Source organism: Haematobia irritans, chromosome 2 (assembly GCF_050003625.1).
Source record: "Haematobia irritans isolate KBUSLIRL chromosome 2, ASM5000362v1, whole genome shotgun sequence".
In the NCBI taxonomy this organism is placed as follows: Eukaryota; Metazoa; Arthropoda; class Insecta; order Diptera; family Muscidae; genus Haematobia; species Haematobia irritans.
Window position 1 is genome coordinate 145,810,284 of NC_134398.1, and position 15,990 is coordinate 145,826,273.

At 32.1% G+C, this 15,990-nt stretch overlaps 1 protein-coding gene across 1 annotated transcript; it reads left to right on the forward strand.

Annotated features, from left to right (window-relative positions):
* The first annotated feature begins 5,215 nt into the window (after positions 1 to 5,215).
* Positions 5,216 to 15,727, forward strand: LOC142226463 (uncharacterized). Its single transcript, XM_075296502.1, has 2 exons — positions 5,216 to 5,236; positions 14,384 to 15,727. The coding sequence occupies exon 2, from the start codon at positions 14,386 to 14,388 to the stop codon at positions 15,388 to 15,390; it is 1,005 nt and encodes a 334-aa protein (XP_075152617.1). The 5' UTR covers positions 5,216 to 5,236; positions 14,384 to 14,385; the 3' UTR covers positions 15,391 to 15,727.
* The last annotated feature ends 263 nt before the right edge of the window (positions 15,728 to 15,990 follow it).

A 15,990-nucleotide genomic window follows, 5' to 3' on the forward strand; every position in this document is an offset into this window, starting at 1 on the left:
TACCATATTCATCAATACAAGTCAATTTTGTGGTAAGGAGGAGAAATTTATATTAATGAATGGACGAATATAAGTCCACTAGACAATTTCCGTCCTTATCACAAATTTGACTTATATGGATTATCAGAAATATTTTCTACGACACTTAATAACCATATTATTTTTTTTTTATTAAATTTAAATTTTATTTATTTGAAATAAAGTACAACTAACGAAATAAATTCGTACATAAAATGTATCATACAAATGCAAATATCTGCTTTTCTTCGAAAGCTGTTCATTTTGATAAATTGACCATCAAGATACACAAACATGCTGTTACCTTAATATGTCAGTGTTTAGATCACCAATAGCAAGAATGAAAAGTTTTTTGGGTTCAGCCTATGGAGTAAAACAATTATAAAGAAGAATTTAAAAATTGATATTTTGAATTATTGTAAAATATTTTCGATGCTAGTAGAATTTTGAACAAAATTTAACTCACCCTTTGCCTTTTGAATTTTTGTTCATTCAATTAGTCTTTCTCACAGAACGAAAAATGTTATTCAATTAGCTTTTTATTTTCGGCATGAGCGACCACCTTCACACTTTGAACTAAACTCATCAACTGATAAGAACCATTTGAGAAATTCTTACCGCACAAAAAAAAAAAAAAAACAACATTTCTACCACACAACTACATAAGAATGTGTTATTGCATTAGTATTTGAATACACATCAACGGAGTAGATGTTTCGTCTATTTGATTACTTTTTTCATCAATTTGACGACTTTAGTTGTTCTTATACATCTTGGAAGCCGATTTAAAAACAACCATGTGAACAAATGTTTGCTCAAATTCTCGTTTGAGTTAAGTTAAATGTGGAGAGAGCATGAAATACTCAACAAAAAACAACTTTGCTCTCATTAATAAAAGCTGTGTACAGTTATTTGAAAAAAGAAACGTAGCAAGCGAATTTGGCTGTGTGTGTTTTTTTAGGTAGAGAAATAAATGCACATCTACATAACGTATGCATTTTATCATCGCTTTGAACACTGTTTCGTCACATTGACGATTGATTCGACTTTTAGGTTTTTCACTTAAGTATTAATGGAAAAATGTAAATTACAATAATCCATATACTATATACCGTTTTATTTAGTATTTAAGATTTTTTCGACACATATTTCAGAGAAAAGTGTGTTTCATCAATTTGAAGAATCTTTCATCACATTGACGAAAACTAGCATTCTCGATACATCATGGAAATAAAACACTTAAAACTTTTGTCCAACTTATATTAAAATGTGGAATTCATATAATGGGACTTCATATAAACGAAATTAATTTAAATCAAAAGTTAATTTTGGCTAACTTTCCCTGGATCGGGAAGAAAATAATGTCGTCTCATTGACGAAACTAGATCGTCAATGTGACGAACTACGAAAAGAACAAAAATTAACTTTGATGATTTTTAACAATTCTTTAGTTGCCATATATTGAGTCCTGACTGCGTGTGGATTAGACATAATGTTGAAAATATACTCACAGGTTGTTGGGTCCATTTTTGCAATTAGGTGTTGGAATTTTGTTTCATCGCGGGTAATGCCAGACAATGCAAAACCGTATTCAATTTGGACAAACTAGAGCTGTTGATTATAAGCTTCAAACGGAGGAAGAGCAGTAGCGTTCATCTCCTGATGTTCCCGTGAAATTCGTTGTTGACCCCTTCCTGTTTGCGAATTTGATTGCTGCTGATATTGAGCTTCCATATTGGTAACTTAGTGATTTGTGGATAAATTTGTTGATGTTTGTTTTCGATATTTATTGTTTCATGTCGATTGGTCCGGTCTGGTGTACACTCAAAAAAACAAGTTTACTTGGATCCAAAGATAATTACGAGAAGTTAAATTTTACTTCCATTTTCAAGCATTGAAATCGGTGTATATGGAGGCCTTACAATTTCAGGCAAATCGGATAAAAACTATGGTTTCTAGAAACCCAAAAAAATAAAATCATTTCTTACATACCTATTTATAGTCCTAAAACCCTCCGGCGCACCTCTTTATGGTCTTAAAATAACCTAGATTTCTCATTTCAGGCAAATTGGATAAAAACTACGGATTCTAGAAGCTCAAGAAGTAAAATCGGGAGATCGGTCTATATGGGGGCTATACCAAAACATAGATCTATACATACCATTTTCGGCACATCTATTTTTGGTCCCAAAGCACCCCTATATTTCAAATTTCAAGCCAATTGGATAACAACTACGGATTCTAGAAGTTCATGAAGTAAAATCGGGAGATCGGTCTATATGGGGTCTATACCAAACCATCGACCGATACATACCATTTTCGGCACACCTATTTGTGGTTCTAAAGCCGCCCTTGATTTCGAATTTCAGACAAATGGTATAAAAAATAAGGTTTCTAGAAGCTAAAGAAGTAAAATCGGGAGATCGGTCTATATGGGGACTATACCAAAACATGGAGCGATAGGCACCATTTCCGGCACACCCAATATTGGTCTTAAAATACCTCTAAATTTCCAATTTCAGACAAATCTGGTAAAAACTACGGTTTCTGGAAGCCCAACAAATAAAATCGGGAGATCGGTCTATATGGGGGTAATAGCAAAACATTGACCGATGGGCTCCATTTTCTGCACACCTATTTGTGGTCATAAAATTCCTCTAAATATCCAATCACAGACAAATCGGATAAATACTACGATTTCTAGAAGCCCAACAAATAAAATCGGGAGATCGGTCTATATGGGGGCTATAGCAAACCATGGACCGATACACACCATTTTCGACACACCCAATTTTGGTCATAAAATACCTCTAGATTTCCAATTTTAGGCAAATCCAATAAAAACTACGGTTTCTAGAAGCTCAAGACCCCAAATCGGGGGATCGGTTTATATGGGAGCTATATCAAAAACTGGACCGATATAGCCTATCTTCGAACTTGACCTGCGTGCAGACAAAAGATGAGTCTGTGCCAAATCTCAGGATGATAGCGCTATTATTGAAGACTGTAGCGTGATTACAACAGACAGACGGACATGCGTATTTATATCGTCTTAGAATTTCTCCCTGATCAAGAATATATATACTTTATATAGTCGGAAATTTCGATGTGTTACAAACGGAAGACAAACTTATTATACCCCCCATCACCATTCTATGGTAGTGGGTATACAAATGATTAATTTTTAAATGTGGTCCGATGGTCGGACCAAATTGAATTTGGTTGATTTTGGTCCATTTTTGTCAAATCGGAAATTTTTTAAAAATTTCCTATAGTAATAAAATGTTGAGAACATTTTCTGTAGAAATAAAATTTGGACAAAAATTTCTATGGAAATAAAATTTTAACAAAATTTTCTATAGATATAAAATTTTGCCAAAATTTTGTACAGAAATAAACCTAAAAAAATTTTTTGTATAGTTAAAAAATTATATAAACATTTTGTACAGGAAGAAAATGTTGTAAAAATTTTATATAGAAATAAAATTTTGCGACAGTTTTCTATAGAAATAAAATTTTAACCAAAGAAATAGAAATAAAATTCTGACAAAATTTTGTATAGAAGTAAAATGTTGAAAAAAATTTTCTATAGAAATAACATTTTGACAAATTTTAAAATTTTCTATAGAAGTAAAATTTTAACAACATTCCCTATAGAAATAGAATTTTGACAAAATTTTCCATAAAAATAAAATGTTGACAAAATTTTTTGTAGAAATAAAATTTTGACAAAATTTTATATAGAAATAAAATTTTGACAATATTTTCTATAGAAATAAAATTTTGACAAAATTTTCTATTGAAATAAAATTTTGACAAAATCTTCTATTGAAATAAGATGTTGACAAAATTTTCTATTGAAATAAAATTTTGACAAAATTTTCTATTGAAATAAAAATTTGACAAAATTTTCTATTGAAATAAAATTTTGACAAAATTTTCTATAGAAATAAAATTTTGATAAAAATTTTTACATAAATAAATTTTTTTTTGACAAAGTTTTCTATAGAAATAAAATTTTGACAAAATTTTCTATAGAATAAAAATTTTGACAAAATTTTCTATAGAATAAAAATTTTGACAAAATTTTCTACAGAAATAAATAGAAATAAAAAATTGACAAAATTTTCTATCGAATTAAAATTTTGGAAAAATTTTCTATAGAAATAAATAGAAATAAAAAATTGACAAAATTTTCTATCGAATTAAAATTTTGGAAAAATCTAACTATTAAATAATATTATATAATGATATTATGATCTAAATTGGAAAAATGGTCCGCTGGTACGAATTTTGGTCCAATTTTGGACAAATGTTGGTCCCAAATAAAAATTCATTGTAGCAACGCTGTTTCCATTATATTTCGTGTCAGTTTATTGGCACCAAATTCTAAAATAAAATTTGCACTATTGATGGATTTGCTTTTATATGCTCTCAATATTTGGCGTGTTTTATAAACATTTCTATGAAGAATTTATACTATAAGTCGGAAGTTATACCACCATTATCAATATAATAGCATCCAAGGCGAGAATATAATTAATTGTTAATCAAAAATTTTAACAATCCTTTTCTGGAGCATAATTTTTGGTTTCCCCACACATGCCACTAAACACTAAAAATTACTTAACTGATGATTATATGGACCAACCACTGTTGTGTTCTTTCTAACCATTTCATATTGAGTTGATATTGCCTTTTGTCGCAGAATGTTCAAGCCATAAACCTGGTATGCAATGAACTTGACTTGGATAGTTTATGGAGTCTATACACATTTCGTATTGAACATTGTTTTTGGTGTTGTTATTCAACAACATTTAATGTTTAACCATAAATTGCATTTGGTAGGCGTGTTTTTTCTTTCTTGGTGGCGTATTTTATTCATTTTCCTTTGTTTATTTGTTGTTAGCATTTGTTTAGGCTATTTGTCATTTTTTTCCTATTCAATTATTTATAAACTTGCACTATGACAGATGAAAAACAAAACGGAGAATAAATAAAGACCACCACATTCGATTGGTTTGTATAGTTTTGCTCTCAATCTAAGCGTGTTGTTTATCTTTACTGAAATTGTTGTATTATTGATTAGCTTTTTATTTCGATTTGTTCTTGTTTTTTACTTGTGGAAGGGGTCTTTATTGATTCATGACTTTCAGTGGCATACAATAATTGAGTTTGAGCATATTTATTAATCAATGGTCAAAGTTTAATAGCTATGGTACGTTTTTAATGTATTCTGTTAGGCAAAAGAAAAAGAAAACAAAAGACTTAAGAAACAAACTTGCAATACAAAAGTGACAATATCTCACCATGGGTGGTGAGATGGTAATGGATTTCACTCTGTCTAATTCGATGTTCAGTAAACTTCCGATGAGTAAGAGTATTATTATAATTTGTTTAGTTTACAAAATATTTTTCCACTCGGTTTTTATCAACAAATAATTTTGATAAATAATCTTACTCATTCAACCATGATGGCTTGCCATTTTTAGCTTAATCATTGTTAATTTATAATGTCAACTTCAACACTTGTTGTCGGCATTTATCATAAGGTGCTGCCGCAGATTTTTGACCTGCCTTACGAATTACAAAAAAAATATGTATCATTTCTCGTAAATCCTCTGGCGACATTCACAAAGATTATTTATCACTTTGGAATGATAGAAATTGAAAAATTAAAACTTGAGTGAACAACAAAAAATATAAACAAAAGTAAAACATGTATAAAAGGCAAGCGGATTGAATATCCAGTATATAATTGCACACTCCACTACACTCCAAAAAAGTTTACTTGGATCCAAAGGTTATGGACTTCCTTTAAGGATTACGAGCACATCATAAACTTTTGTATAATCTATGATACCACGTAAATATTTGGCTTTTATAAACGTTGACTGTTAGATTTGGCAAAATTTGAGAATTCAATATTTGATGTCGGGACTTTCCCCATTTAGATAAGTTATCAGCATAAAATAACTTACTCACATTCTCCTTTCAATTGAAAGTAAATTGTCGGTTTTAGAAGTAAATTTTGGAAAAATTAACTACCTCGTGCAAAAATTGAACTAAATCATATCCCATTTTTTTTTTTTAATTTCCATTATGCATTGTAAAATAACGACAATTTACAGAGATATTTTGATTTTTAACGAAATTATTAAAAAAAAAAGTAAACTAAAAGTTAAGAAAACCTCATAGGGGTCAAATCATTCTCATGTTAACCACGCTGTAGTTCATTCTTACTATTTTTGTACAATAATTTTCTTCGAACTTAGTTAGCACTGAACTTATTTATACGATCATTGAACCTTTTACCCACGTTTAGTCCATAAATTTTTTTGCGCATATTTGGAATAAGGAAAATTTCATTGAGCTGGCGAAAGTGTTAAAAAATTTAAAAAAAAATAAACTAAAATATAATAAATGTTTTGCAATAAGCATAAGTTAATTACAGCATCGGTTTTAACGTGTGCTCGGTATACTAAAAAAAAGTTTACTTGGATCCAAAAATGTTGACCTTACCTGAAGGATTTTCGTATTGATTCCGAGTCAAAGATAATATACCCTTCCACCATAGGATTCTGCAAATACAAAATCTTTGGAACCAGGCATGCTTTTGTTTCAGTGTAAGCAATGTTTAATATTTTAGCAATTACACAAAACGTCTAACCATGTCAAAGACAAATCACAAATTAAAAAATTTTAATTCCATTTCTATCATACCGAAACTATGAGCTTTTCTCGTGATTTTCGAAATGTTTAATTGCCCTCCTACTTATTATTGTAAATGTGTTAATTTGTTGAAATAAGTGCTAACTTTGATGGAGTACAGGTAACACCCAACAGCAATTAAGATTATTATGGGCGGGTTGAAATATCCCAGCCTTAACAAACCATTGATGAAAAACAAAGATTAAATAATTATGTAAAAGCGTTAAAGCTATAACACAATGATAAAAATTCATGAGTTTTTTGATCTGCATTATAAAAACATTGATAATCCATGAAAATGTATCTATCAGAAATTTTAATCCTGAATGAATAAGAACCACCTCCTATGTGAATATAGCTCTGGCCGTGTGTCTGTCTCAGTATTTTTTGTTTGGAAGATATTCAATTAGAAAAATTTTATGCAATTTCTATATGTTTCACAAAAAAAAAATATTTACTGATTTATGGGTTTTCTAAAAAAATATTCCTAAAGAAAATCATAGTAAGCGTACATTTGTCTAAAACAGAGTTAAGTATTATTTTTTACACAGAATAATAATGAAGGAATATAGCCTTTGGGGCGTAGCAAATTCTGCCAAAATAACCAATATCGAATCACGTATGTATAATCGTAACCACCGACCTATATGTCTGCCTTCATCAATGCACTAAATATAACTATACACTGATACAGAGTAACCGAGTGCTGCCTGTCCGTGATTGCGATAGAAATTTGAATATTTTAAAAATTATTTTGAATTTTTTTTAATCACATTTTAATTGGAAATTGTGACTCAAACCGTTAGATTAAGTTTTGAATTTATGATCTATACCATAAAGAAACAAAATCCTGAATGCAGAATAAAAATCATGAGAGATACATAAAAATAATTTTTGGATAAAGTCTCCATTTATTATTGTGGTAAGAGTACAGGTCTCATTTATTGTTCAATCATAACTAAATTTTGTACAAGTATGGTTCAAAAAATTAAACCTATTGAGGTTGGAGAATATTGGTTCATATTAGCATATAGATACCCATAGACCAAAAAAGAAGTTTATGACCAATGGCACAGTCAACGGAAAAAAGTAAAATCTTTAAACTTTGGGAAAAATGAACTACATCGTGCGAAAACTGAACTAAATTGTTCTCCACTTTTTGAGATTTCCTTAATGTGTTGTTGAAACAAGGAAATCTTTTGATATGCCATTTGCAAAATTACACCTTCTCATAAAAAACAAAATTAAATAAAAACAAATAAGGTAAGTCTAAACTCGGGCGGGGCCGACTATATTATACCCTGCATCTCTTTGTAGATCTAAATTTTCGATACCATATCACATCCGTCAAATGTGTTGGGGGCTATATATAAAGGTTTGTCCCAAATACATACATTTAAATATTACTCGATCTGGACAGAATCTATAGACTCAAAATTTATGTCGGCTAATGCACTAGGGTGGAACACAATGTTAGTAAAAAAACAAGTAAGTAAAGTCTAAAGTCGGGCGGGGCCGACTATATTATACCCTTCACCACTATGTACACAAACATTTGTGTTACCATCTCAACTACTTCAAATTTGCTGGGAGCTGTATAAAGGTTTGCGTTTCCAGATACAAATACTATTAATGGAAACAATTTTTTGTACTTCTACAAAAACTCTAGAATTAAAATTTAAATCGGCTAAAGCCCTGGGATGAAACACAATGTTAGTAAAAAATATGGGAAATATGAAGCGAGAGAAATTTTAATGCAATTGTACAAAAGAGATTTATGATTTTTCAGGCGATACATATGTATTCGAGATATAGGACAATTAGAGTAATATTTACAATTTTTGCTACTCAGCAGTGGCGATTTTACAAGGATATTGGTTAGATCTCGCCAACACACAAAAAAAAATTTTCTGATTCAATCACCAAATTAATTGATCCAATTAATTTTTTAATTGAAATGTCTTCAATCACGAAAATGATAGTATCAATCACAGTTTTAATTGGGCATAGAAAAAATTCTTGATTAAAAAATTAATTGATTTTTTCAGCAAATTTCAATTAATTTTTTAATTGATTCAATTAAAAATTTAATTGATGTTGATTGCAAAACTCAATTAATTTATTAATTAAAAAAGGTCACTATTTTTAATTACTTTCTGAATTGGCTTAGAGTTTTTATTTGGATTAACAAATGATTGTTTGAAATACATTTTTAATTAGTCTTCCGAATTAGATTAAAAAGTTAATTGTATCAATTAATTTTTTAATTACAAATTTTAAAATTTTCAATCATTGACTTAATTAACTTAATGTTTCTATCATGATTAAAAAGTTAATTGTATCAATTAATTTATTAATTGAAAAAATTTTCAACTTCAGTTAACTTTTTAATTGGAAATATTTTGGTGATATTTCTTTCTGTGAAGATATGTGGTCAAGTGTGGGTTGTGATATATTATTTGGTCTAGTCGGGCGACTTGGAGCCTTATTTAAAACTCATCCGTTCTGTAGAAATTTTGACATTGCAGTGTGTAGGATATGCCTAAGATATGGGAAAATCATCACAGAATTTTGTGTAAAGGGTGAGAATTTTGGCCATATTTGTATTCTCTGAGGAAACTATCCAGTCAATTGGAGGAAAATCCCATTGAAAATGGGTCTAAAATATGAAACAGTCTACCAATTTCCCCAACTCTGGTGTACGTACATATGGGAGCTATATACAATCTGAACCAATTTTGACTAAATTTGACATGCATAGTTAGAATAATAATTCTGCTATCTATGCGAAATTTCACGTAAATGGGAGTATAACTTTGGCCCCCCTGGTCATATGAGTGAAAATCGGACGGGAGATATATATGGGAGCCATATCTAAATCTGAACCGATTTCAACCAAATTTGCCACAATTACCGATACTACTAAATGTACTCCTTGTGCGAAATTTGAAGCAAATCACGGCAAAACCCTGGATTTTGAGGCCATATAAGTTCAAATCGGACGAAATATATATATGGGAGCTATACCTAAATCTGAATCGATTTTGACCAAATTTGGCACATACAATAGTATCGTTAAAAGTACCGCTTGTGCAAAATTTGAAGTAAGTCAGGGCAAAACTCTGGCTGTTGAGACCATATAAGTCCAAATCGGGTGAAAGATATATATGTGAGCTATATCTAAATCTGAACCGATTTTAACAAAATTTGACACACTTAACGATACTATTAAACGTACCCCTTGTGCAAAATTTGAAGCAAATCAGGGCAAAACTCTGGCTTTTGTGGCCATATAAGTTCAAATCGGACGAAAGATATATATGGGAGCTATATCTAAATTTGAACCGATTTCAATCAAATTTACCAAGCATTGGTAGAATGTCAATTCTACCCTCTGTGCAAAATTTCACGAAGATCGGTAGTAAACTTTGGCCTCTGTGGTCATATGAGTCTAAATCGGACGAAAGATATATATGGGAGCTATATCTAAATCTGAACCGATTTGGCTGATATTTTGCAAGGTTTTAGAGATTCATAAAATATTTGAATGTACGGTATTTCAAGAAAATCGGTTGATAAACACGCTAACTATAACCACATCGGGGATAAATATATATGGCAGCTATATCTAAATCTGAACCGATTTTTCCAAAACCAATAGCTATTGTCTCTGTTCCAAGAAACGGCCCTATGCCAAATTTGAAGACGATCGGACTTAAATTGCGAGCTCTACTTTGTGCACAAAATTACATATACAGACAGACGGACGGACGGACAGACAGACAGACAGACGGACATCGCTAAATCGACTCAGAATTTAATTCTAAGCCGATCGGCATACTAAAAGATGGATCGATGATCACTATTTCTTGGCGTTACATACAAGTGCACAAACTTATTATACCCTGTACCACAGTAGTGTTGAAGGGTATACAAATATGGGATATATGAAGCGAGAGAAATTTTAATGCAATTGTACAAAAGAGCATTTATGATTTATCAGGCGATACATATGTATTCGAGATATAGGAGAATTTTAGTAATATTTACAATTTTTGCTACCATCAGTGGCGATTTTACAAGGATATTGGTTAGATCTCGCCAAGATATGTGGTCAAGTGTGGGTTGTGATATATTATTTGGTCAAGTAGGGCGACTTGGAGCCTTATTTACAACTCAACCGTTCTGTGGAAATTCTGGCATTACAGTGTATAGGATACGACTAAGATATGGGGAAATCATCACAGAATTTTGTATAAAGTCAGGGAATTTTGGGAATTTTTGTATAAACAGGAAAAACGAATATATGGAGGCTTTATCTAAACCTGAACCAAATTAGATCAAACTTGACACACTTAAATATCATATTAAATATATTCTCCGTGGAAACTATCCAGTCAATTGGAGGAAAATCCCATTGAAAATGGGTCTAAAATATGAAAAAGTATACCATATTTCCCCAACTCTGGTGTACCAATATAAGGGAGCTATATATAATCTGAACCGATTTTGACTAAATTTGACATGCATAGTTAGAATAACAATACTGCAATTTCTGCAAAATTTCACGTATATGTGAGAATAACTTTGGCCCCTGTGGTCATATGAGTGTAAATCAGGCGAAAGATATATATGGGAGCTATATCTAAATCTGAACCGATTTCAACCAAATTTGGCACACTTACCGATACTATTAAACGTACTCCTTGTCCAAAATTTGAATCAAGTCTGGGCAAAACTCGGGCTTTTAATGCCATATAAGTCCAAATCGGACGAAAGATATATATGGGAGCTATATCTAAATCTGAACCGAAATTTGGCACACATAACGGAACCGTTAAACCTGCCTCTCGTGTAAAATTTGAAGCAAGTTAGGGCAAAACTCTGGCTTTTGAGGTCATATAAGTGAAAATCGGACGAAAGATATATATGGGAGCTATATCTAAATATTAACCGATTTCAAACAAATTCACCAAGCATTGGTAGAATGCCAACTCTACTCTCTGTGCAAAATTTCACGAAAATCGGTAGTAAATTTTGGCCTCTGTTGCCATATGAGTCTAAATCGGACGAAAGATATATAAGGGAGCTATATCTAAATCTGAACCGATTTGGATAATATTTTGCAAGTTTTTCGAGACTCATAAAATATTCGGATATACGGAATTTGAAGAACATCGGTTGCTAAACACGCCAATTATAACCAGATCGGGGATAAATATATATGACAGCTATATCTAAATCAGAACCGATTTTTTCCAAAATCAATAGCGATCGTCTTTTTTCCCCAAGACGACCCTGTGCCAAATTTGAGGACGATCGGACTTAAACTGCGACCTGTACTTTGCGCACAAAATACATGAACAGACAGACAGACGGACATCGCTAAATCGACTCAGAATTTAATTCTAAGGCGATCGGTATACTAAACGATGGGTCTCAGACTTTTCCTTCTTGGCGTTACATACAAATGCACAAACTTATTATACCCTGTACCACAGTAGTGGTGAAGGGTATAAATATGGGAAACATTTAAATCTGAAGCAATTTTAAAGAAACTTCGCAAAAGTTTATTTATGATTTATCGCTCGATATATATGTACTAGAAGTTTAGGCAAATTAGAGTCATTTTTACAACTTTTCGACTAAGCAGTGGCGATTTTACAAGGAAAATGTTGGTATTTTGACCATTTTTGTCGAAATCAGAAAAACATATATATGGGAGCTATATCTAAATCTGAACCGATTTCAACCAAATTTGGCACGCATAGCTACAATACTATTTCTACTCCCTGTGAAAAATTTTAACTAAATCGGAGTTAAAGATTGGCCTCTGTGGTCATATGAGTGTAAATGGGGCGAAAGCTATATATGGGAGATATATCTAAATCTGGCGAAATCGGGCGAAATATATATATGGGGGCTATATCTAAATCTTCCAAAATCGATAGGGTTCTATTCTGATCCAAAACACATACTTGTGGCAAATTTGTCAAACATCTTCAGTTTGGTCTATAATTTAACCATGAATGAGTCTTATGCTATGGTCACACTGGGCAAATATTTGACAGAAATCAAAAAAGAATCCGTCGCCACAGCCAAACCAGAAAACTTATTTAGCTCATATTGGATATATAACATCATGGTAGGGTTATTTTCCAAAAACCGTATCCATATATTTGGAAAATGGTTCTGGAAAAATGTTTGACACTCATTTTGGTCAAATATTTGCCTAGTGTGACCTTAGCCTTACAAACGAACAACGCTTGCAAATTATAATTTTTGTTTTTTTTTTTATCAAAATACGTTCTTTGTTTAGAATGTTCATCGCGAGCTTCTTACATTTTATGGTCAGTTCAATCGACTAACTGGCGCGGCTATTCGGGTTGTGACTAAATTTACATTCCCAGCAAAAAAATTTGGAAGTTCTTCTTAAGGTACAACTTTAAAATCACTTCTAAAAATGTCTTCCCAAAGATGTTCTTTATTTTAACTGCACAGGAAGTTCATTTGAGTCAATTTTTTATAACTCGCTTTTTCATATTTTTAATGGGAAATTCAAAATTTTATTGTTTCAAATGGGTTAAAATGAGATCAAATTAAAGAATAATGCAAATTATTTAAATTTTGCCGAAAAAAATGCTAAATCCTTTTTTAGAAAAATTGCGAATTTTTGAAAATATTTGATGTCAAACGTTCCAGACTAACGCTTGTCTGGATTAAAATTCATAAAAATTTTAAAAATTATTTATTCGTCAAATATGACAAAATTTCTTTATTCACATCCAAATCACTGGATTCGCATCACACCTTATCCTATGACAAGCCCATGTTAAAATCATCGCTGCTGCGCCAATTTTGCACAACTTCCTGATCCAAAAAGAACATATTCACTACTTTTTTGCTAGGTTGTTGGATATTAAACCACACCCAGAGAAGGAATATGATCACCTCAAACATGTTTTAAGAGCAAAATGTTATTTTTGGGTGGTGGTATGAATGTATGCTCCAATTAGTAATAAAATTTACTGCTGCGATTATTTATGACACTGTACGACTTTGAAATTCATGTTTTTCGATAAATTAGTCAAAATAAATTGTTATTGTGAATCAAAGAAGTGTCACTTTATCAAAATACAATCTGGCAAATCGGTGCGACTGATGAGATGTTCTGGATAGAACACCAGTGCAACGATGTTCTGGATAGCCCATACAAATGTTGCAACCAGTGCTAACAGAAAACAGCCCTAGTGATAAGAGAGAAGTTCGCCACTGGGGTGAACTTCTCTCACTACAGTACAATATTAAAATTTATTAAATTTTTGTCCCTGTGAATTTTGTTTCGAAATTTGGACCTATATAATACCAAACTCTACCATTCTAATTCCATATGGAATTGGTTCTTCTGGCAAAGCCAATGGTAGCGATTTGAGAACGTATGATACGATTTTTTCTCTGAGTGTATATGTAATTAATATTTTTAGTTCATATGATATAAGAATGGAATGATTATCTATGTGAGATTAATGTAGCAAGTTGTCACTGTAATATAAGCTAACTCTCTTTTTTCCAAATTTCATTACAGCTTAAGACCACAAACGAATTTTTAATTAAAAAATATAATTCCATCTCAATTCTCTTCTTTTTATTACAGATATGATTCGATTCCAGCTACTAGTATTTGTAGCCTTCAGTACATTGGTGACATTGGCTAGTTCACAATATAGCTACGAGAAACCAAGCAGACCCATCAGTGATGGTCATACATATGAACAAGCAGCATCAGGAGGTCACTACTTTCCAGCATTGCCCACAATAAAACCACTACCGGCTGTACCCAATTTACCGCCATTACCAACAGGTCGTCCAAAAGTAAGCGTAAATCAGCAGACCCTATACCAGACCCATCCTACACTAGGTGGTAATACGTACACAATTCCTAGTGGAGCGGGTGTTGGTAAAATAGCACAGCAATATATACCACCATCGGGAGCGATTTATAACACGCGCCCCCAATCATCACCAACTCCATCATTTGGTATTTCAGGATCTGGAGGATCATACGGCAGCGCACAAACAACTGGATCGGGTGATAGTGGTTTATTACTTGGCACCTTTACACCTGGACACAATAATGCTCCTACCACACAACCTTTACGAGTACCTTTTGGTGGAACAGCAGTCATTCATCCATTGCCAGTACAACATAATCCTCTCGATGGCAGACCACTAAAGCAATATGCTGTCATTGAAATTATCGATAATGATCTGAAACAGAACACAGAACCTTTTCTGCAAACTCCAGTGCGTAATGATTTTAGGGCATTGTTTGGTGCAACGGGAACCGGAGCTAGTGCCCCTGCCCTCTCTGGAGTACAAATCGATTCAAGAGCCAATTTCAACATTTTGGAACAACAACGTTTGGCTCTAAGCCAAGGTAATGACAATCAAATTGCTTTGGGTTCTGGTGGATTGGGCCTAGTACGTTTACCCGATGGTAAAATTCATTTGGGTTCTGGTTCCCTGGGCTATATTAGTAATCAAATGGTTCGAGCAAATGCAAATGATGCTCGTACCCGTTCCGAGCTAGCCAGAGCAGATGCTTTACATTTTGGACATGGGTCTCTTGCACAATCTACTAGTAGCTTCAGTAGATATTAGGACTGAGAGCAACGGAGCTGTCAACAATTTCAAGCGATGACAACGACTACAATACCATTTTTGTTTGTTTTTGTAAAAATTCTCGACTTTAGTTATGCTTGTAAATAAATTATGAACGTCGATGTCTTCTTCATACTATTCTTTTCTTTTTTATGTTAATTTTAAGTTGAGTATATATATATAACTTTTTGCTTTTTACTTCGAGATTAATTGTCTACTTTTGTTTTGTACATATTTACCTATATATACACACACACATTCATACATACGTTAGGATTGCATTTTTGTAAACCAACAAATGTTGTAAATAAATAAAATTACATAAAAACAACGAAAATTTCAATTCATTTGGTTATTTGATTATAAGCATCTTTTTAAAACTGTGGGTTCAGTTCCTCAACTTGATAAAATTTTGATTTTTGCGTGATGGATATCGTAGACATTAACCATATTGCAATGTTGCAATTTTTCTTGTTGTCATTCCAGCTTAGTGTTGTATTTTCATGTATGGTTAATGTAATCGGTTTTCATTTTTTATGTTCATTGATAAGCAGAGGTGCTATCCATCTTATTGTCCATTGTTTGACACATTTTGCTAGT

Coding starts and splice junctions, on each gene's coding strand:
- LOC142226463 (XM_075296502.1), top strand. CDS start 14,386: ATGATTCGATTCCAGCTACTAGTATTTGTAGCCTTCAGTACATTGGTG.